The 24,738-nt window shown below is 40.9% G+C and overlaps 1 protein-coding gene across 1 annotated transcript in view; it reads left to right on the forward strand.

Annotated features, from left to right (window-relative positions):
* The first annotated feature begins 4,895 nt into the window (after positions 1-4,895).
* The window catches only part of mei1 (meiotic double-stranded break formation protein 1), a 77,924-nt gene continuing 58,081 nt past the window's right edge, over positions 4,896-24,738 (forward strand). Inside the window, exons 1-9 of the mRNA XM_075454393.1 lie at positions 4,896-5,039; positions 5,422-5,545; positions 9,953-10,003; positions 10,795-10,868; positions 11,933-12,038; positions 15,947-16,156; positions 21,082-21,260; positions 23,839-23,953; positions 24,303-24,422. Of these exons, the coding sequence (XP_075310508.1) occupies positions 4,896-5,039; positions 5,422-5,545; positions 9,953-10,003; positions 10,795-10,868; positions 11,933-12,038; positions 15,947-16,156; positions 21,082-21,260; positions 23,839-23,953; positions 24,303-24,422 (1,123 nt within the window). The remainder of the gene's footprint in view (positions 5,040-5,421; positions 5,546-9,952; positions 10,004-10,794; positions 10,869-11,932; positions 12,039-15,946; positions 16,157-21,081; positions 21,261-23,838; positions 23,954-24,302; positions 24,423-24,738) is intronic.

A 24,738-nucleotide genomic window follows, 5' to 3' on the forward strand; every position in this document is an offset into this window, starting at 1 on the left:
CCATTTCCCTCACGTTTGCTTGAACAGAGGCTGAATCCATTTCTCTCTGTTGCCCTTTCCTGAAGAATTGCCAATATGAAATAGTTGTCAAATGAAGCTGACAGAGGTACACTGAGTCCCATCTGAGCAGCGAGGGGAACTCTCTGTCTGTTCCTCTCTGTTGCTATTAGTCTCTCTCAAAGGCCAATAGAACTGCCTCGACTGATGCTTATAGCTCCTGTCCAAGCATTGATGGAAACATGAAAACAAGTACTTTCTACAACTCTCTTCTCTGTCAACCAAACAACACGTCAACCATACTATACACTTTGCCTCCAATATGTTGGCTGGAGCACAATGCGTTTGCTAAATTTGACACATTATTGCTCATGTAAGAAAAATGGGAGTTAATCTCGGTGCAAGCACTTGTGCACACTCATTTACCGTGTTACGCAGAAATACACCCTCGCAAAGGAGAGCTCTGCTGGCTTGTTGTGAAGTCATGCACCACACTGCTTTGCAGTGAAGTCTGCTCATAGAAAGATGGACAGAGATTGCAAGTTGACATGTCGGTATAGTAGATGAGACTCGCCCACACACATGCATCACCGCATCGCTGCTCAGTAGCTGAGAGGCTTTTGTTGTCATGGTGATAACCAAATTGTGGCCTTCACAGCAAACTGATACTGCAAACTCATGCACACCATCACAGTACACTAACAGCGTATTATTCACCAATGACATTCCTTAGATGGTGAATTAGTGCCAATAAAAGATTCTGAAGACAGCAAATAAAAAAAGGAACGTTTTACCCACCTCTGACTGTGAGAGCCACTGTATAAATGATTAATGATTGATGATTGAGCTCCGCTGTGAATAATTATTATATATAATGTATACATTATAATTATTCCCAAGCAGCTGCTTGTGCTTTTTATACCAAGAAGGTATGTGTATGTGTGTATGAAATAGGGGAGCGTAACATTTAAGATAATTATCATTAAACAGTCTGAACTTATCTTTTTTTTACTGTAAATTATGCTTTATCTACAGCTGACATTCCCACAAACTAAAAACCTTTCCTACGGAAAGATACAAAATGAGAACCAAATCCACAAGAATTTACAACTTACTCTGAAAGTGAATCTTGATGGATTTTAGGGGATGTGGCATGACTGATTCACCAGTTTTACTGATTATCTAGTCATCTGGTCTGTGCCAGGTTTTAAAATGAGGTAAATGTACCTATAGATAAGCATTTCATTACAATTTATTGAACAAAAACAAAACCCAAATACAGAAACAGTGTGGGAAAAACTAAGTACCACCTTTGGCAGCAACACTGTAAACTAATCACCTCTCACTTCGTTGTGGAAGAAGTTTGGTCCCCTCTTCTTTACAACATCACTTCAGTTCATTGCGATTTGTGACATTTGATTTTTCAGAGCTCTCTTGTCCCACCACAGCATTTTAATCAGGTCAAGGTTTGGAATCTAACTGGGTCATTGCAACACTGTGATTCTTGCCTTTTCTTTGTGGTAGATTGATTGCTTTGTTTGGGATCATTGTTCTGTTGCATGACCAAATTTGACTCATTTGAACAGAATACTTTGGTATACAGAGGAGTTCATTTCTGATTCAGTGACTACAAGGTATCCCGGTGGTGTGACTGCAAAACAAGCCCAAACCATTCTGACCTCCGCCAACGTGATCTGCATTATGACCAAACATCTTCACTTTGGTCTCAGCTGTCCAATGGAAATTGATCCAGATGTCTTATGGTTTGTTCAGATGCAACTTTGCAAAGCTAAACTGTGCTGCCATGTTCTTTTTAGAGAGGAGAAACGAGAAGAGACTTTCTTCTGGCAGCCTTACAAACAAGTAAGGCTCATTGTACTATCACAAACGTAAACATTTACCAGAATAAATTAGGCCCGTAGAGTCTGAGTTATAGAGTCTGGCAGTATATTCCCATTCCGCTTGTGTTGTTTCCAGTTTGTTTTCCCCTGTCTGTCCATGCTCTTCCTTTGCATAGCTGGCCAGGCAGCTTGGTGATTGTAAATTTTAGACTTTTATGTTAGTCGTGCTTTTTGTCTGCTTCGGAAATACCTCCTGCCTGCCCCAACTCCAAAGCTCATCCTCAACTAGACGATCCGTAGCTGTTATTGTCTGTGGGTTTGTTGGATTTGTTTTTTTTGTGTTAATACCTTCTAGTTAGATTAGATTAGATTTAATTCTGCTTTTTTTGCCCTTGGCTGCAGACCTACTCCTCTTTGTGCCCTGTTCTTTTTCTTTATTTTGTAGCGTCAACCCAGCAGACATAGCTTTAAACAAATCTCTTGCTAGCCAAGGGATTTCCCATGAGGCATTGCAAACGGTAAGACACTGTGGCCAGACTAATCCCTGCAGCCGTGAGCTCTATGGACCTTAAGTATAGTTTGGCAGTACAACTGTATATACCTTTTGAGAGGGCTACTACTTCCCAGCCTGAACTGCTGGTTGTGCCCTGTTTATATGAACTTTTAGTCATCACTAAAATTACCAAGAAAAAGCTGCTGTGTTATTCTGACTCATCAGGTTATTTGTCCACCAGCTCTCAGTCCCTCTGTCTAATAAACCCGAGTCTGCCAGCCTGAACTATGCCAGTCTCCAGTCAGTCAGCCCTTAGTCTGCTTGTCTACTGATCGGCAGCCTGCAGCTAGACACTGCCTATTGTAAACCTGGTCCTCCTGGAGGATGCGAGAAATCCTCCAGGAGGAAGTGCTCCAACCACGGCTCCTCTGCTAGACTAAGTTTCATCTTGTGGTTTCGTGGTTATGCTCTTGGGCGTGAAAAGAGGGGCCTACAGTTCAGGAATAGTCTATCCACACTGTAGAGTCTCCCGCTGCTCAACACTCACCAGCTGTCTATTTCGCTGAGGCAGTATCGTGTCAGAGCCAGTGGCCCCTGCCCAGGTTGAAACCGTCGCCACGACCCACACCAAGGTCTGTAGATGATACTCCATCAGGCCCTGTTCCTGTTCACGACTCTGCAGACCCCTCTTTTGTTCTGGCATGGTGGCTCAAGCCAAAACGAGGAATGGACTCAAGAGCAAGATTTCACCAGAGCATCACAGGTTTATTCAGGGAAAATAGGAGTAGTGGAGAACGGCCGGGGATAACCTTGGCTGGATAACTGTACGGAGAGATGAATATGAGAGAGTGAGTTCAGGTGAGTAATGTCCAGATAAGTCAATAGGGAGTGAGATGGTCTCACAGTTCTTGCAGGGAAAAACATCAACGGGAGGGGTGAAGCTGAGATCGGCTGACTGGGAGATTATAGGAAGGTGAGCAGGCAGATGAAACCAGGTGAGTGAGTTCCTCTGGGGAATGATGACTGGAGAGGGAATGGGTCCAGGCAGGGAACAGAGAAAGGGTCCAGGGGGGTACTGATCTCATAAGCCAGAGAACAGGGCGCAGGAAACACAACTCTGGGAAGCAAAGAGTTTGTAAGAACATACACAGATTGTTTTATACTAGAGTCGAGGCAAAATAATCTGGTCTGATTACCACTGTAAATGGTTTTATGATCTGGCGAAGACTGGTGCTGCTGCTGCTCCTTAAGAAGGAGTCTTGATGACTGGAGATGAAGAACAGGTGGGGTAGCAACCAGACTCCGCCCTGGTGTTCTGTGAAGTCTGCTCAGCCCAACCTACAACTCAGAAAACACAACATCTCCACAGCCAAGCCAGATCATGACATGTTCCTTCCCAGGAGTCTGCTGACCTGCCTTGGCGGCACCATGTCCCTGATGAAACCCAAGAGGACCCTAGACTTCAAATTGTTTGGAAATGGTCTAACAGCCTATCCTAGACGAAACACACCTGAATGCAAATTTTTTTTTAGGCCTATCTGCTTTTATTGAGAATCAAGTGAATTTGATGAACAGCACCTGGTGGCTGCTATGTCCCCCTTTTCCTCCCATAGAAGAAATATGTGCTTTTTCACAAAATGCTTCTGTGTTTTTCTCATTAGCTTAAATGGAACATCAATTGAACTCTCTCTCTCTCTCTTTTTTTTTCTTAATCTAAAATAACAAAATGATTATGACACTTTGTTATAGAACTGAAATGTTTTTCGATCTGAGCAATGTAACCCACTTCTTTACCCCCAGGATGTATTTTCTACAACGAATAATGTGACAACTCTCGAAAATAAAAACTTAGTTGAATTATATTTCTTTCAATGGGCAGGTGCAGCACATAAAAATGCTAGAAATGGTTTTGAAGAAACTTCTGGGATGGATTGCTTCACACTTCACACATAAAGTTTAATTTGCACTTTACTTTCAAAAACTAATTTAAAATGATTTGACTGTTCTCCTCGTGAATACTTAAAGTAAAAAAAAAAACTAAAAAAAACAGCGTCATTGTTAGCCTGGAAAACCAGCGCCAACTGCTGGACGGCAAAATGTTTTGCCTGCGGTTTAAATTAGACATCCAATCCATTTAGGCTGGTTTATCAGGCTACGTCATTGTATCTCTTGCCATCACTTCTGTCCTGCATTGTCTCCTATTGTAAATAAAGTTTTAATATTCGCGCCATAAAGACACAATTGAGTTGAAACATTAGCTTCATAATGCACAGGTGGTCAGTTGCAACAGTTTTGCTAGCTTATTAGTTTGGCAGCTGTACCAGATAAAAGTATTTTATGTAATGAAGTTCGTCAATAGTTAAGAGTTAAAAGAAAAAGATAGACGTTTTTGTTTTTAAGGAGAATTTCAGGTAAGTGGTTCATGTTAGTCTCTGATAACATTATAATAAGCTTGTTAACTTATGTGGCAACGGTAGCCAGCTACCTGTTTTACTGAACCGGCCCTATTTTCAAGACAAGTAGTGGACGTCTACATTTTGTTTTAAACAGGTGAAACGACTGCTATGACAGACGCGAACATCGTTTGTGACAAATTCCACTTCAGACATGATCCGAAATGGAGCGTCCGCCTACGGCCCGCAGAGGAGGGCGGAGTGCTGCTCTGTGTGGCCTGTGTCATTGAAATTATTGAAAGTGAAGAAATTGCGGTGAGGAATGCGAAATTGTTGTATGTTAATGTAATAGGATGCTCTCTACCAGAGCTAACCCCTATACTATAGACTTCAGTATCAAACTAATACTTAATGATAAACTCAGGTGTGTTAATGAGGATTGAAGTGAATTTTGGTTAATTGCACAAAGTAGAACTCCCCCGAAGTTGAATAATATGTCTGTCTACTCTTTTAAATGTGTGTCTTGAAAAAGGTCTCAGATAATTTTTTTTTTTTGCAGTTTAAGCATTCTTTTACATTGTTGACATAGTGCAGCACTGACGGAAATAGGTTTTTCCTGTTGATTTCCATTGATGAACCGACTTTATTTACCCTCTCTTGTATTTATCTCTTCACTTGCTTCATCTGTCTGATGCAGTCGGTGAGGAAGACGTTTGCCCTGTCTGGTGTAATTGGGATGATGAAGAGTTCCCCGGGGGCCTTGAGAGAGCTGCTCCGTCAGGACCACAGAGTCACTCTGCATTTCATTGCTACATTATTAGGTGAGGAAACTTGCCGCAGAGCATAACAAGGTGAAGGAAGGAATTTGACTTGACTTTCATCGGATGATTGATGTCTCTTTGGAGGTGTAAGAAGTTTTCTTAGGTACACATACAAAACATTAACAGTGAGTGTTTGAGCTGTGCACCGAGTCGCCTACTTAGTATCATTAATTAGCACTGGTTGTTTTGGAGAGTTTGCTGGCTTGTGCTCGGCTGCGTAGTACAGTATTCCCATTCTTTAGGAAAGATCGCCACTGTGTTAGTCCTTTATTATGCTATTGTTGCAACTACATTACAACCTTTCGGACTGGTTAAAAAAACAAAAAGGGTAAAGGAAGACATATTCAAATTATTCAATAAAATCAACTGATATTACAAAACGGATAACATATACAGTAGAGCTGACATTGAGTTAAATACAGTCTAACATGTAGTGGGCATTATCAATAGACAAGCGTGCCATCTTTGATGGGTTAAACCCAATATATATTAATTTGGTGATGAACAGAACAAATTTTTAGGCCTTTAATAAAGTATAGCATTTAACCCTTTGGTCCATATACATGATGTTGAATGTTCACAAAGATTGATAGACCCTGCCATGGTAATTAACATCGGCTGCAATGAAATGGGCAGTTTTTATTATAGTTTTAGGTGCTTTCTTGTGCAATTTTGTTTTTATGGCAATGCAAACTTTTGAAATTTGAAGTCATAGATGCACAAAATTCCAGGCATCGTCAAGAAATGCATTTTGAAGGAAACGTGAAAACTGTGTTCTTTCTATTGTGGGTAATAGTTTACTACTAGGGCTAGAAGTTATCCTCACCACACTGTATTTGTGAGTTTTCTTTGAGAGATTTTTGGAGGCTAATTAAACAGTTTTTATGTGCTAGTTTCTAAAATCTTTCTCGGCCTCTGTAGACATTTTACATCAGTGTATTTTTGTGACACTTCGTAATCAAATATTCCTGGAGAATAAGTTCTAGAATGCGCTGCTGAGGGTGGCAGCATGTTGGAGTAGCTCTGTACCTCACATTGAGATTTTTCTTTTTTTTCTAAATTTCATTCCTGTTATTTCTTGGAAGAAATTGCATTTTTTGGACAACTGTTCCTTCCTCCCTTGGATGCTGTGCAGCTGGATTAATTATTCCCAATACTTTTGTATATTTTACTCTTTTGTCATGATGCATCACCATAGCAACAAGGTGGTTTACAACAGGGAGCAGCTGAATAACATTGGAAAAGCAGAAATAATTCGACAACTGAAGCCAGAAATCCCACTGGAATTGAAAAGGAGGCGTCGTGGATGCAGAGCAGGAGCAAAGAGGAGAGAAAGAAAGAAGAAGTTCAAACCATCTCTGCCATCCTGCATCATGGGAAATGTAAGATCGTTAGCTAACAAGTTGGATGAACTTTTAGCCTTGATAAGGACTCAGCAAGAATATCGGGAATGTAGCATTATGTGTTTTACTGAGACATGGCTACAGGATCATATACCCGACTCCAGCGTCTCTCTGCCGGGCTTCCTGACTGTACGAGCAGATCGAGATATAAAGAGTTGCAGGAAAAGGAAAGGGGGTGGATTGGCAGTGCTTGTCAACAACAGATGGTGTCACCCAGGACATGTTACTGTGAAGAGTCGTATCTGCAGTCCTGACATTGAACTATTGGCAGTAAGTTTTCGTCCATATTATTTGCCAAGAGAGTTCACCAGTGTTGTTTTGGTGGCTGTTTACATTCCACCCTCAGCTGTTGCCGACACTGCATGTGATGTCATCAGTTCCGTTGTTGCTAAGATACAGACTCAACACCCCAATTCTTTTGTGGCAATATCTGGTGATTTTAATCATGCCTCACTTTCTGCTACACTGCCAACTTTTCAACAGTTTGTCAGCTGCTCTACCAGAGAAAACAAGACATTGGATTTGTTTTACACAAATGTCAAGGATTCACACATTTCCAAATCAAGACCTCCCCTGGGAAAATCAGATCACAACCTTGTTTTTCTCTGTTCAGCATATAAAGCCCTTGTCCAGAGACTACCTGTCACAAAAAGGACTGTTAGAAAGTGTTCAGAGGAAGCTGAAGAAGCCTTACAGGGTTGTTTTGATGCAACCGATTGGATTTCTCTTTGTAAGCCACATGGAGAGGACATTAATGCCATGACTGAGTGTGTGACTGACTATATAAACTTCTGTGTGGACAACACCATCCCCACCAGAACAGTGAGATGCTTCCCTAATAACAAACCCTGGATCACCAGTGAGCTAAAAGAACTATTGAACAGGAAAAAAAGAGCCTTTAGGGAGCGAGACAGGGAGTTACTGAGGAGTATACAGAAGCAGCTCAAAGTCAAGATCAGAGAGAGCAAGGAGGTGTATAGAAAGAAGCTTGAGAGTAAACTGCAGAGGAACAATATCAGAGATGTGTGGTCAGGAATGAAGAAGATCACAGGCCTCAAGCAGAGGGAGGATCGGATGGATGGAAGTCTGGACAGAGCAAATGAGCTGAACACATTCTTCAACAGGTTCAGTTCAGGAACAAGCTCACCATCCTCCCCTCCTGTTCCCAGCCAAAGAGACATCCCACCCTCCTCTGACTCACTGCTTTCCTGTAACATCTCCACCTCCACCTCAGTCATGGATTATTCTGCTTCCACTAGTTTGTCATCAACCCAATCAGGAGATGCTGCGGTCCCCTTTGCCTCCCCCTCCCACTTTTCTGTTTCTAGAAGTCAGGTGAAGAGGCAGTTGGAGAGACTGAACCGGAACAAGGCTGCAGGTCCAGATGGTGTCAGCCCCCAAGTCCTGAAGGCCTGTGCAGAGCAGCTCTGTGGGATTCTGCAACACCTTTTCAACCTTAGCTTGACCCAAGAGAGAGTACCACTGTTGTGGAAGACATCCTGTCTGGTTCCGGTACCAAAGAAAACTCACCCTTCAGATATCAATGACTACAGACCTGTTGCACTGACATCCCACATCATGAAGGTCCTGGAGAGACTCCTGTTGACCCACCTGTGTAAGCAAACCAGCACATATCAGGACCCCCTGCAGTTTGCTTATCGCCATGGAGTTGGAGTTGAAGACGCTATCATACACCTGCTTCAACAAACCCACTGTCATCTGGACAAAGCAGGCAGCACTGTGAGGATCATGTTCTTTGATTTCTCCAGTGCATTTAACACAATCCAGCCTGATCTGCTTCGTCTGAAACTCCAGAAGACTCAGGTGGAGGCCTCAACAATCACCTGGATTAATGACTACCTGACAAACAGACCACAGTTTGTCAGACTGAAGAATTGTGTGTCTAACCAGGTGATCAGCAGCACAGGAGCACCACAGGGGACTGTACTCTCACCATTCCTTTTCACTATGTACACTTCAGACTTCCAGTACAAGTCAGACTCCTGTCATCTACAGAAATATTCAGATGACTCTGCAGTTGTCGGGTGTATCAGAGATGGACAAGAAGCTGAGTACAGAGAGCTGGTGGACTGCTTTGTGGCATGGTGTGGGAACAATCATCTCATCTTGAATGTTAACAAAACAAAGGAGATGATTGTAGATTTCAGGAGAAACAGGGTCAGATCAAACCCTGTTTCCATCATGGGAGAAGAAGTGGAGGTGGTTGAGGAATATAAATACCTTGGTGTTCATGTGGACAACAGACTGGACTGGAGACACAACAGTGAAGCCATCTACAAGAAAGGACAGAGCAGACTGTACTTCTTGAGGAAGCTAAGATCCTTCAAGGTTTGCAACAAGATGTTGCAGATCTTCTACAAGTCTGTTGTTGAGAGCGTCATTTCCTCTTGCGTCATCTGTTGGGGCAGCAGCATCAGAACCAGGGACCTAAAAAGACTCAACAACCTGATAAAGAAGGCTGGTTCTGTTCTGGGGACGACTGTGGAACCTCTGGAGACAATAATGCAAAGAAGGATTTTGCATAAAATCAAGAGAATTATGGACAACCCTGAACATCCTCTCCATGAGACTGTTATCAGAAAACAGAGTCTCTTCAGTCAAAGGCTTCTTCAGTTTGGATGCAAAACGGACCGCTACAGGAAATCTTTCCTGCCCACAGCCATCAGCATCTATAATAACTCTTTGATTTAATTGAGCTACATCAACATTTAATTTCCCTCTGGGATAAATAAAGTATTTTTGAATTTGAATTGAATTGAATAATCCTTATGAAAATAAGCCTTTTATCACTATACTTTATTATTCGCACATGGATGCAGCAATGGAATTTGCTATTTGACACAATTTTGTTTTACAGACATTTTGGATATCTAGCTAAACTAATTTAAGGAATTATATTTTATTCTTGTAAAAATTCTATACACTGCAGGGGGCTTGTATAGTTTGTTTGTTTCAAATCTGGTCTGTGTCCTTGCTTCCCCAGTGATGCTTCAAACTGTGGAGGAACCAGTCACTTTGGAAAAGACTGATCAGGGTAGATGCCTCCTTGTGGTTTGAATAATGTTTGTGTTTGTCTTTGTCCATGTGTGCTCACATGCATGTGCAAACATGGGAACATATTACGTTTATGCACACACGTTCTGCTCACGTAGAAGTCACACAAACATGCACCGTTTGAATGTTCTTAGCAGTTATTTTGTGAATGCACTGAAAAGCTGCAAGTCACTTCTGTGATAGTGGTGACTGCAGATAATTGAAGTAATCTTTCATTCAATTTTAAACAATTTTTAAGGCTCTTCTTTTCACATGTAGATGATATTTCACTGCTGCATTGCGCGTAGCTGAAAAACAAAGATAATTTTGTAATTATTTCAGTCAGCTAAATGCAGATTTCTTTGTATCTGCAAAGCTGGCCTTTCAGCAAAGTCATGTTTTGCCACACTCCATAGCTTGGGCTTATTGCAGCTTTTCAAAGTGCAAAAGTATTTTGGTAAGTGTAAATGACAGCATCGTTTTATTTTATGGTAGCTCTCCCAAACTGCTTCAGGGGCCACTTTGTTCTGAAAGACATCAGTGCTAAAAGTTGTGTGCCAGTAAAAACACACTTTGAAACCCATTTGAGCCCTGTTGGTAATGTAGTTATAATATGATTGTACTTGTGGGGAAACGGTGAAGCAAAAAGAAAAAACAAACTGCTAAATAATGTCCTTCATTTGCTGTAAAAGTATGAGATGTTCCTGAACTGTGATGATTTTTTAATGAATGCCTCTCTTTGCCTTATGTCGGACGTTTGTGTATTCATTTGTGTGTATTTACATGTATCAGTGCTGGTTCAGCTGCTTTTGGAGCTCCAGAATGAGCCGTCTTTCCACCTTGTTTTGGATGAGATACACAAACAGGTAAGGCAAACACATTCATAGACGTATATAGAAACACCTCTCCCACTCACATAGAAATGCAGGCACAGGAAAAAGCCCAACATCTTAAAAAATTTGACTGCATTTGTGTAACCAACATCATATCCTCACAGGGCTATTTAGTAAACAGACAGTGTGCTCGTCTCCCTCTTGCTGATGATGTGTCACCTCAGGGGGAGGCGGTAGTGGAGTAGCATCATTTTGCAGTCAGTGGAAAATATTAAAGCTGTGTATACTGATGATGACAGAAAGGTATGACATCACGCAGAGCAGACGGGTCTCTTTTATGTAACTATAATAGAGTCTGATTGGATGATATTACACACATTTAGTTCAAGAACCTCCTGTTAGTGAAAAAGGACTACAGAATTATACAAGGAATTAGACAGATGGCTGATATTTACTTCTTGAATCTGTTATTGAACCATAAACTGACACCATTTTTTTGAAAGTGAGCCAAGCATGGCACACTGAGGTTAGAGGTCGCTTGATACGACCATGACTAATACAGATGGAGCTATTTTTGTTCTACATTTCTTATTGCATCAACTTTGATGGTGTTGCGACAGAAAACGTTTAGAACAAGTTCAGAAACCTATGCTGTAGTTTCCAACTCTCACTCTTGCCTTATATAATGGAGACAGGAACATTTCAGAATTCTCCTAAGGGTTGTCTTATCCACAGAGCTCAAAGTTGTGTTTGTGTTTATTGAGCCGTTGCTCTGAATTTGGGGTTGGTCTCTGAATTGATATTTCAAAAACTCTGCATGGAAAGCGTGTATTACTGTGCAAGTCATATTCGATCATGCCTGCTGTGCTGCTATATATGCCGCAAATAATGTATTTCTAGAATCTGACATGACATATAGTTGGCACGAGTGTTAAAGTTTTAATAAAACTATTTATCCTGGGTAAATGTTTTTTATGATATGCAGAAAACTTATGTCCATTCAAACCTCATAGTCAGGTGTGTTCTGTGCCATGTTGATCCAGACAAGTTTTTTATGTGATGTTATTGAGTAGCATGTTTGTGTTTTCCCTTTCTAGCTGAGTGACCAGGAAAGCGTGAAGCGCTTTCTGCCTACGTTCAACTTCTTGGGAAACCTTGTGAAAACAGTACCTAATGTGGCCCATAGCCTCGTGACTCAGTATGGTGAGACCCTGCAACAGAAACTCAGTCAAATTACACAGTTACGCAGCCACAGGTTGGCAGATGGTATTTGTATTGTTTTGTTTGTGTGAAGTACTTGCACTCAATATCTTGAAAGAAGCACAACTTAGACGCAATATTACGAGAATAATTTGGTATCATTGTTGCTTTGTCACAGGATAGTTCAAATGATTCATATGATTTAGTCATAATACTGGACAGGATTAGAAATGCAATTGAAAAGTTGTCAGAGAGCATAGACTTAAGATGAGAATCTGTAACCAACATTATGGTGATATTTACCATCAGAATACAAGCCTTAAAATGCAATACAATATAATACAATACAATAGAATACAATAAAACAGCTTCACAGTCTAAAATGGAATCTTATACAACTGTGAACTGCCTGTTCCTTAGCTCACCCTAACCACTGACCTACTTTTTTTTAGCAAAGACATGAATGTCCCCTCAGGGATATGTAGAGTACCCACAAAAAATGATAGTACAGTTCTTTCAGGTCACCTTTAAAAATCCAGTTGAGACAGGATCAGGTCGGGTTTCATGTAACTGATGATGCTGTTGTGTGTTATTTTTGTCTTCACTTTGGCATCTCAAATCAAAATTCGGACTTCTCCAGGAATACGTGAGAAATAATAAAAGATCAGTTTTCAGCATTTTGTTTAATGGTTCACTGAACACAGGAAGGGATACCCACAATTAAATTATAAGAGCCTTTATTGACCTTTCCGGATAACCATAATTAAAATTTTTGGGTGTGGAAAAAAATATTCTTAAATATTCAAAAGTATAACAAAGGAGAAAGATAATGCATCTCACCCTTACACAACTGGTGATTTAATCTCGGCTACAAGCACTTGCATGACGTCAGTCTTCTCACGAAACCATTGCTCTATTTAACGGTCATTGTTCATCAGCCCCAAGCTCTTGTGTGTTATGGCGTGTTTGTGTCATGCCCGAATGCTTATCTTTACATTCAAGAGTGCATGTTAGCGTTACAACAAAAAAAGCAGCCACCATATCTATTTCACAGTGCTGTATGTGTCCAGCTCCCATGTTTTTTCATTAGTTTTCCAGCTCCTCTGAGCAGAAGCAGGTAGCGGTGAGTTGTGGCAATGCTGATGCAAGATATGGGCTGCCATTATTGACTGTGTGTGCCTGTCTGTGGCCTGTCACTCAACAAAGTGTCCGTGGGCCTGTTTGGACTAACGACAACAGAGCGGCAATGGCAACACAAGCCCAGAGCTCCCAACAGATTTGACTCTTTTTCAGACTGATTGTCTGCCTACATGATTAACCCCTCACTCTTCTCTTCCTCACTCCTACTTTCTCCGTCTTTTATCTTCTCTTTAGTTTTTACCCTCCATGACTCTTTTCTGACTTGTAGTGTTGTTCCCTCAGGTCTTGACTGAAGAGTTGATGTGGACAAAATGTGGGTGGAGAAAGGGAGGATGAAGCTTTAATGAGATAAGGGAGTAGGACGACAGAAAAGGATAAGGAGGATGAGAATAGAAAAGTACTATAGTTTACATTGTCTCACAGTTTGAGATGATTAGAAATCCCGAATTCAAAAGTTGAGTGATTAAGGCTTTTGTTTCTCTGAAAATGCATTGTGTAAATTACAAAGAAATCTATATTTGAACCGAGGCTAACCAATTTGGGTGACTCAGACAATCATGTTTCTTATGTGTAGACATTGATTATGGGGAGTTTGAAAAGACATAGAGCCAGAGAGAGAAAGCTTTAGATAAACACTGTGAAGTGACGAGTACACAGCTACAGAGAGACTGTAGAAAGCAGCTCGCAAGATGAATAGTTTTAGTTCAGAGCACACAGCGTTACAGCGGGGAAGCAAAAAACAGGAAAAGACTTTGGTTTCCCTCTCAACAAAAGCAAAGGGAAATGGTTCAGTCATTTTATTTTAGCTTGTTTCCATTTGCTGTCCTTACCTCTGTGTTTGAGTGTTGTAAAACGGGGTACTAGACAACTGTTTTTACATTTTCATCCTCTGTCTGCGGAGGATTCTACCCTCTCATCCCCCTTTCCTATCGTCACTCTCTCCTTCTCCCTTAATGCCTTGCTCTCATCTCGGCCGCTTCATACATGTTAGTTTAATCAAACATATCTGGGGGCCTCTCCTGCCTCACGTGGGTTTTGATCTGCTTTACAGAGCAGCTGGGCTTCTTCTCAGCTCTCCTACTCTATCATCTGTGTCTCTGTCACTGACTTCATGTTCCTCTGTTGTCTTTCTCATCCTTCTCCACTGTGCACTTCAGCCCTGTTTATTTCTCTGTCAGTCTATCTTTCTTGTCTCTTGCCATATCTGTCCATTAAAATACATTTTATTTGGTCATTTATCTACGTATAAAATAATAGGACCATTCCAGTCATATTGCATCTGTTTTGTGTTGTTTGATGAAATAAGAAATATACCGCATGAACACAAAGTGGTTTAGTTATTGCAAATCATGTAAGGAAACAAATATAACCAAAAATAAAGTCAAAAGAAATCACTGAAATCGCAGATGTGCAAAGACAATTCTGTTCTATTGATGTGATTTCTTAGCATCCAACCTCTGTCAGAATATAAAGCCAGAAGAGTTTTCTCCATGTCAAGTTCGACACCTCAGTAGCTGCGATTGTTTAAAAAGTGTAAAGATCTCTGGTTTTCTGTTCACTCAGATTTGTTTTTGTGTTTTACAATGTTCCACCTACTGATACAGATACTGTAGGGAGCAACACATTTATTTACTAAACTTTTTCGGTGACTGTGAATTAAGCTCTCACTCTTAGCGATGCTGTAACTCTCTTGCTTTCCCTCTCCTACAACCGTAGCCTTTCTACATCTACCTGTGCCTGCTTACCGGGCTTTTTTTTCCCATCAACACTCTCTCCAAGGAGTGATTTATTTATTCATTTTTTCATCCTGTCTTCTGTTCTTGTGAATCTAAATCACACTTTACCTGGAAATCCTTTCTGATTACGTCTTATTCGGCCCCCCATGTATTCTTTTTTCCCCCCACCTTCTCCACCCTCTTTCTTGCACACCATTTTATCCCTTTTAAACTCCAGAAGCAATTTGTAAATCCTTTCATCTTTATGGCAGATTTTCCAAATTTCGCCCCACCATTTTCTCTCAAAGCTTCTCTCTTCCATGTTGGCATCTCAGCGTTATTTCCACATCCATAGCCGGATCACCAAGGCGACGCTTTTTTACAGCTAAAAGAAAAAAGAAAAAAAAAAGCCAAATACAACAGGATGAAAAACACCACCGTGACAAGTTCATGCCTTAATCAGTTTAGGCTTGTTATTTAGTGTCCTTCGTGAGAGTTGTGAAAGCATACTCTCATTCACAATAGGCGCAGACCAGCTAACGTTTCATTCCTTGGCAACTCCAACAGACATTACATTAGATATCTTATCTGTTCCTCCAGGCACGATGTGCGAATGCAGATGCTCCTCGCTGCTGCCTTTCAAGTAAAGAACTTACATCACTTTACCACATAGTGCACCAAGTTAACGACAAGATAACGAAGTAGCCGTCTTCTCATTTATCTGGCAACTACAGAGAAACTGATGTTATTGAAATTTAAAAAGCTGATGGAAAATCTTGATTATCTCACAATATTGTGTTTGAAGCTTCAGTAGCCTTGTAATATCACTTATAGGGAGAAAATGCAATATTCCACACATCCCCAAGATGTTGCTGTTCTTTCAAACTCTGGCTACTGTCCCAATTGTCGCTATTATTGTTTGTTTACAGTAGCTATGCTTTTCTCACAATATTACCTTTGTTTTATGTTGTTGCATTTATGTAGATTTAATTGTTCTCATCCTTTTTTTTAAATTCGGTCTACCTTAGTCATCTCTTTCCCATCTCTGTCTACCAGTGCCGTTGCTGGACAACCTGTGCTCAGCCATGCTTTACCCAGATGAAGCGCTCAAGACTTCAGTGGTGTGTGTGTGGCTCCAGCTGTTGGGGAAACCTGGACACACAGCAGCCCAGTCCCTGCCTTGTGCCACACGGGACAGATTATGCGTCCTGCTGCTGCAGACCTTTTCTAATGCCAGCTCAGCGCAGCTCATTAGAAATTGCGCTGGTGAGAAAATTATACCCCAGTTCTATTTATTTATTGATGTATCTTTTATGTAAGATAAGTAATGAAAAAACAGCTCCTGGACAATGTCTCTCTAAATCTGTTTTTACAATGTTTTGGTCTGTCTGACCTTTTATCAGTTGTAGGGCTTGAAGGATCCTCTTGAGCGCCTACATACAATTATCCAACTATGCAATCAGAAGATTAGGCTCCACGTAAAAACACGCATATACATTTTCATTAAATTTGTTTGATCAAGATTTTTTTGGATAGATTGGCAGCTTTCTTTTTTTTTATTTCTTTTTTTTTACAATATCTTTATTAATGAATTTTCTTTGTAAAAAAGACATACAAGAACAAAAATCAACGGACAAGAGTGTAAAATAATGCAGAAGTGTACCAACATACATCGTCAGGTCCAATTTTCAGGCAGTAAACAGTTGGTCCATACAACAGTACACACAGACTGAAACACAAACATGGCGACTGGCAGCTGTCTTGATGAAAATTGCTTAGATTAAAAGTAAAAATTAAAACTGGAGTTTGGAAATTGATTTTCCTACAACTGCAGGAATGGTTGGAACTCGTTTCACTCGGTAAGATATCTTATAGCTTACAACAAGAACGAAACATTGGCAGAGCTGGATGAAATGCCTGGCCACAAGTACTTTGATGGGAACACAAAGGCTACATTTACACTGCAAGTCTTGATGCCCAGATCTGATTTTTTGCCTAAATCCGATTTTTTTTAACGTGTGGTTACACGTACTTTAATAATGTGACTCACATCTGATTCATGCGATTACACTTGCCTATCACCTGAAACATCGCGCATGCCTTCTTAAGTGTTTACCAAACTCTACTGCTGAGGCAAATGGACGACGTTGACATAGGTGTGATGCTAGTGTTGCGGTACATGAGAAGTTCGCCCAACATTGGCAGGATTTTAAGGCAGAGAAGGAGGAAAAGGGCCATTATTGCATCCTGTGCACACGCTGCAATTATTGCCTCCTCAGCTGTTCAGAGGAGTGTCTGGGTGCGAGACCGATCCCAGGACTGGTGGGAGAATGTTGTGGCGGGCTTTGATGAAGAGCAGTGGGTCAGCAATTTTAGAATGAGCCGACAAACTTTTGATATGCTGTGCGAGAGTTTGTCCCCATTCTTCTCCTACCAAGACACCATATTTCGTCGGGCGATTCCACTGAAAATGCGTGTCGGTGTCGCTCTTTGGTGGCTCGCAACAGGTGCAGGCTATCGCACATTGGTTCACCTATTTGGCATTAGCAACGCATCAGTGTGCCTGATTGTAAACAACTTCTGCGAATCGTGCGAGACGAGCTGTGGCATTGGTACATACAGCTTCCACGAGCTGTATTTGCGTGTGGAACGCAATGTGTAAGAATATCCGATCTGCCTGTTTACACCGCGGTCGCATTGTCACATATCTGATTCGTATCTGATAAATTTCCACATATGAAGGAGGCCTGTATCCGATCTCAAAATATCCGAATGCATGTGTCCTTGTCCTATTTACATGGTCAAAAAACATATCCGATCTGTGTCACATGAGAGCAAAAAATTGGAATTGGGTAACATTTAACTGACAGTGTAAATGTAGCCAAAGAGAAAGGATTCTAATTTAATCAAAATGAAACAAAAACTCACTTCTGACGTCGGGGAAAGAATAATGAGGTGAACTGTTTGTTCTTCTCTGGCAACATTGTCATTTCATGCCAGTTTTTTTGATGCAAAATATAATTAAAGACATTTCTAGAACTTTATAGACTAAGATAATATGCAAGTGTGACTTTCTTTCACAAATACTACAAATCTTCTTAAGGGCAAGGCTAGACACAGAAAGGCGAGGGATTATGGTGAGATGAAAGAGTGTTGCTGTCTTGTTGGAGATCTGAGTTTTATAACAACCATAAGCCTGTCGGTGTGTGTTTTGTTGATAACTCGGAGGAAGGTCTGCCCTTGGTGCAGAGGGGTTATTAAAAGAAAGAGATTCAATTTTGTTCCGGAAAATAAAGATGCACTGCTGACAAGAAATAGACACGCAAGGTTGTTTCTTTAAACAAGTTAGACACAGTTGTAGCTGTTACTGTAATCAGCAAGCTGAGCTTCTCTGGCCAATAAAATGTGCTTTCTCTGGTGTTTGAAAACTACTACTCCAGAATCTATGATGGAAAATGAGATCCCATATATTTGTATTACAATCTACTTTCAAAAGGCTTTGGAAGCTGAGTAGATAAAACCAGATTTAGTGACTTGCTTCTCATATATAAACTCGATATTTAATAAAAAATGGTACAAAGACAACATACCAAATGTTGAAAATGAGGAATGTTTAGATTGTGGAAAAACATGCTTATTATGAGTCTGATCCTGGCAACATGTTTGTTTTTATACTGGCGCACCGAAAGACTGAAAGAGTTGTGTGATGCTAAAAATACGCCCAGTGGAAAATCTTTCTACTTATATAGTGAACTGTCAGTTTGCCGGTAATATGATTGGGTATTCAAAGTACATTTCAGAGTTAAGTTTAGAAATAAAGGCAGGCTGGAGTCCCTTTACTCTTTGCAGAAACTAACAAACTCTTTTACCTCTTCATCTAGTAGAGATATTATGCATGTTTTAGAGCAAAGTATCTTGCAATTTTCCCAAAATGCCTTCAACAGGAAAATAACACGATTCTATAATGGAAGGTGCCTGTGGTGCATGACGGAAACAGATATTTGAACAGAAGAGGCAAGAAACTTTTGAGATCCTTTATCAAGTAAGAAAATGAAAACATTATTGCCTTCAAAATTACAGCAGTTCTTCTCCTCAGTTATCAAACTCTTAAAAGAGTTTTGGTACAAAGAAGAGATGATGCAACACGGCTGAAAACAGGTTACTGGCATCAAATTCAAAATGAGCTTTCACTTTTCACAAAGCCGATATGATATGTTGTCTTTGTGCTGTTTTCTGCCAAACATATTATTTCACTTTCATTTGCATATTTCTGGTGTTTTTTGAAAATATGTTTGTAATAGCTGTAGACTTGAATCAGTTTGCACCACGAAAATGTCATATTAGGAGGTCACGGTGAAGTTGTGCTCATCGTATTATATTCTTAATGTGTCTGTAATTCCGTGTGCTAATTTTATTCATGGTACACTTAACTCTACTTCTGATCTCCTTCTAACATTACAGATTCATACACATTGGGCCTCATGCAAGAACATTTTCGTATTTTTATTCTAAATTTCTCTTACTTTTTTCGTAAGAAGGTCTCGTACGAACACGCCACGTCAGATTCAACAAGCGCTCTTAACTTCGGAAAAAGTGTGTAAACGACCTGCGTAAATGATGAATCACACCTGTGCGTATCTTAAGTTCACGTGCACGAGGATAGTAGATTTGCATACTCCACGCCCTAAATGATACCATATAAGGCTGTGCTTCCTCTCTCCTGTGCCAGGAAGTGTTGAGTGCTGAGAATACGGGCTCTGAGATTAAAGTTCTGCTTTCAGAGATCCAAAAAGGAAAATCTGTCATTTTTAGCAGTGTCAGCAGTGGACGGGACCTGCTAAAGTGAAGAAATTGGAAGCAATTACGAGTGCTGTTAATACCATGTCAGCGAAATAAAAAAATAAATGGTTTGATATGAAAATGGCTTAAAAAAAAACGTCTCGCCATGGGCAGGCGATCGATGACTGCAACTAAAGCCGTGCAATCAGTTGTTGCCTCATCATGATGGCACTTTGATGGGGTGGTCCATGAGGGGGGTCTTCTGGCACCACAGCTTCTTGTCTGCCTGGGCTGGTTCAGGTTGTAGGAGACCCTCGTTCATGGCAATATTGCGCAAATCTGGCATGCCTCCTCTGGGCTATTTTGCCCCCCAGCTGTATCGAGACACACCCACCTGGCCTTCAGCAGTGCGCTCCACAACGGCACGGGTGTTTTGATGCGTATATGTCTCGTGCTCCAATTATGATTGGCAGTCCAGCCACGGCATGAAAGTCCCTCTTAATTTGCACTTGTTGGACAGCGGCGTATGGGAATTTGATGTACCATGGTTGATAAACTGATGAGAGCTTTGATGACCAAGGGGAGCGCACGACTCACAGAGGACTGGGACACCCCCGATCTGTCTCCAATCTCCCTCTGAAAGGTTCCCGTGGCCAAAAATCCAAGGGTGGTGAGGTCCTGGACGTGTGGTGGAATTGGGTTTGATCGGCGTGTTTCTCTCTGGAGTTGTGGCTCTAGCAATTAAGCTGCATATTTGCAGCAGCACAGTCCTTGGCAATCTGAATCGCGATCTCAGCCATTCGTCTGTCTCCACACGCTCTCTTCCAAGAGCCTGACGCACTGAGGCATCCAAAAGTCGCAAGTCAGCCGCTGGTTACGCTTCCCGTTATATACAGATTCAAATTAACCTTCGATTAGTGCATATTTGAAGTCAAACAGAATAATGTCAGCATCATTGTTGGGTATAATGTATATATTTATTTATGTTTTCTTCAAAGTAATTAAATATACAATCCATTAGTCAAGCAAACGTGATTTGAATAACAGCGGACTATTTTACGAAACTCCTACGACAGCTCTGGATCACTCGTAAATTCTGTTCGTACCTGAAAGAAAACGTAAAATACGAAAAGATTGGTGAATGCGCAAATTCTCTTAAATCACTCGTACGGACGATTTAAGAACAAATCTGTGCGTACGAACGCTTCTTGCATGAGGCCCATTGTGAGAAATCTCATCACTCAGCTTTTATCCTGCAGAAGTTGTCCCAAATGCAAGCACTTGAAAGTATCTATTGACCAAAAAAAAGTTATCTCAGGCGGGTTGAAAACAGAATCATTAATGTGTTTGAATTTGTATATGTATGCAGATTTGTTAAAAAAAGAAAAGTGAACTTGTCTTTCTTCTGTTAGGCCTGCTCTGGCAGCTTGTGCAGGTGGGCGAGGCAGTGTCAGCTCTGATGAACAGCCCAGGCAGTCCGATCATGTGCGATGAGAACCAGGACATCCTCGCCAACAACAGCCAGACCCTCATCCAAAATCAAGAGCAACAGCCCACTGACCGCTGCCCTCTGCCTCTCTTGCTGAAAAAGGTCTCTGTCTAAACATCCTGCTCCCACTCCCAAGACCTGCACTCGGCACCGAGCATAATCATAACAAAAAGCTCTAGTCCTGGATTAATGTGCCTTTGAATAGGGATTCGAGGGGGGGCTTTACCCAGGACAAATATTTGTGCTGCATGTCTGGGAAATCAGTGAGTAGATTACATTTTGTTGGATTTTCTCAGTGATGACTCACAGTACAGCACAGCTCATGACGTTAGTAGGTTTGATTAGACTAACAGTGTGTGGTGTGTTGCTAAACTCCTCACTAAATAATCACATAAAGCTGACAGATTCTCTCCCTAAACACAATCAATCCTGACAAATGAATTGTTAGTCTTTATATCTTTGTGCCAACGCAAGCCGTGGCCAGAAGCATGATGTTTTTGGGTCATCCCTCTATTTGTACTTCCATTTGTGCTTATACTTTTCATCCCTTAGTATATAATTAATGTCATCACTCTGACCATTAGAGGTAGATAAACTGCAGCTTCACACGTTGGCAAAGGCATTCGTTTCATAACAAAACTGTTGATGAGAGAGAAAATAAGGGGGAGTTTGGAGTGAAAAAATAGAACAAAAGCACTGACGTTCTCATGAAGTTGCAAAGACACTAAAAGCTTTTAAATTGTAACTTTTATATACATGTTCAACTTGTCTGAATTTTGCTTTCAGTGGAGCTCAGTAATTTCCTACATACAAGTAAGCCATATTAATGACCCCAATGCTGATTAAGGTTTGATGATTTAAATCAATTGATTTATTGAAATATAAATAGTCAAGTTAATTAATTTTGTCTCCAAAAGACATCGAACTTGGACCAATGTTAGGGCAAGTACAACAGTGCTGTTGGAAGTATTTTTAGGCTCAATCCCAATTCTGAGCTTGGCTCTACCCATCTGCTTTGCAGGGTTGAGATGCCCATTTTCATTTGCAATCAAGTACAACCTCATTCCAAAAAACTTCAATGAAAACAGAATGCAGTGATTTGCAAATCTCATAAACTAATATATATTCTCAACAGAAAAACATATTAAATGTTGAAAGTGAAACATTTTACTATTTCATGAAAAAATATTGGTTTAGCTTGAACTTGATGACAGCAACAAGTCTCAGAAAAGTTGGGACGGATTTATGTTTACCACTTCGTGGCATCCTCTCTTCTTTCTGTAAGTCGGTAAACATCGGGGAACTGAGGAGGAAAAAAGAAATGTTGCCCCCTTCTTGTCTGATATAGGATTCTAGCTGCTCAACAGTCCTGGGTCTTCTTTGTCATATTTTGCATTTCTTGAGGCAACAAATGCTTTGAGTTGGTGAAAGGTCTGGACGTCAGGCAGACCCACGCCCGGACTCTTCTACTATGGAGCCACGGTGTTGTTATAAATGCAGTATACGGTTTAGCGTTGTCTTGCTGAAATATGCAATGTCTTCCCTGAAAAAGATGTTGTTGCTCTAAAACCTCCATATACTTGTCAGCGTCAACAGTGACTTTCCACATGTTCACGTTGCCTGTTCCATAGGCACGAATGCAGCCCCATCCCATCAGAGATGCAGGCTTTGGAGCTGAGCACAAGCTGGATGGCCCCCCTCTTTAGTCGAGAACGTGCAGTGTCCACAATTTCCAAAGAGAATTTCAAATGTCAACTTGTATGACCACAGAATAGTTTTCCACTTTGCTTCAGTCCATTTTAAATGAGCTTTGTCTCAGAATCATGTTCACATATGGATTCTCCTTCTCATGACAAAGCTTTACCCTGCATTTATGTGGCACAGTGAACTGTGTCCACAGACAATGATTTCTGGATGTGTTCCTGAGCCCATGCAGTGATTTCCTGGACAGAATCAGGTCTGTTTTAAATATAATCCTGTCTGAGGGCCTGAGGATCATGGGCATCCAGTACTGACTTCTTGTGCTTAGAGATATCTTCGAAGTCTCAAATTCTTTTGATGACATTATGTACTGTAGATGGATGGAATATTCAAAGTCTTTCAGAACATTATTCTGAAATGACTCCGTAATGTGTAGTTTTCTTTGCAGATGGCTGAAGGTCTGCCCATATTTACAGTATTTACTTCTTATAGACTATTTTTGTACCCACTCATATTACTAACATTTTACACAGTATCCTTTTTTGCAGTTGGGACTGTAGTGGTGATCATCTTGTCATTTAACTGTGCTGTTTAGGGCCTTTTGGGTTACCTTATCACCACTATTCCTTTATCCTACCCAAAGGGACACCTTACCTCTGTGAAACAGAGGGGTGGGTCCAAGTGGTAAGAGCAAGGGTAGAAATTGGGATTGAACCTCAGGGTTTTGGTGTGAGAGTGAAACAGTAATTTTTTTTTTTGTATCATAGACACTTCAAAGGAGTTTATAACTTCCATAAACCACTGACATCTAACAGACTCAATCACAGTCAGATTAAAACTAGTAAACTAGCTGTGCAACTCATAGACTAGACAAGATATGAGAGTCAGACAATGCTGAAAACCTGCTTCATCTCTTTTATTAGTAACTTGGTTTCAAATGGACTAGATTCTAATAAGTCCCATAAAACATGTCTTTCAGTTGCTGCTGAGTGGTGATGAGATGTTGCAGTTGATCAGTGCTAAATGCGTTGCAGCCATTTTGGTTCACTCTCCCAGTCAGTACGGTGCTGCCTTCATCAAGGCTGACATACCTGGTAACACACGTGCAGACACACAAACATAGCAGCTACTGCTCCAACTGTAGTTTTTCATTTGTCTTCTGCCTCCATCGGGTTTTATTTTTTTTTTTCTTTTGCTCTGTCATTGTGTATTTGTTATGAGTATTGTCTGTTATTTAAACTCTTCCATTATAAATACGTTATTTTTCATTTTGATTTTGTATCATCATAGTGATGTGGCTTGAAATGTCGTGCATTCCTTCAAGAACGTGATTTTTTTTCTATAGTATTGAGGTGCATCAACACTGTTCCCAGCTCTGTCTCTTTCTCTTGACTTTATTTATTTCCCCACAGAGTTTCTCTTTTCTGTCTCCATTTTTCTTAGGATTTCTGTTTGACCGTCTCGCCTGTAGTAGCAGTGAGATGCTGCTGTGGTGTGTCTACAGTTGTTTGGTGTTACTTACCGAAGACCCGCTCTTCTTCTCCCAGTGCCACTCCATCTATGGTGAGAGCAGAGACTTTATCTAAAGATGGACAAAGGTTTCTGAAATGTATTGGCTTCCCTTTTGAGGAGCTTACATCCTCTTTTGTGGTGGTTAGCGCCGCTGCCTCACAGCAAGATGATTCCTGGCTCGATTCCCAGCTGGGGCCTTTCTGTGTGCAGTGTGCTTGTTCTCCCCATGCATAGAGGGTGTCTCTCCGGGTACTCACGCTTTCTCCTGCCGTCCAAAATGCATGCCAATTTAATTGATGATTCTTCGTTGACATAGGAGTGATTGGGAGTGTGCATGATTGTTTGTCACTATGATGGACTGGCAACA

This window comes from Odontesthes bonariensis, chromosome 21, assembly GCF_027942865.1.
Source record: "Odontesthes bonariensis isolate fOdoBon6 chromosome 21, fOdoBon6.hap1, whole genome shotgun sequence".
In the NCBI taxonomy this organism is placed as follows: domain Eukaryota; kingdom Metazoa; phylum Chordata; class Actinopteri; order Atheriniformes; family Atherinopsidae; genus Odontesthes; species Odontesthes bonariensis.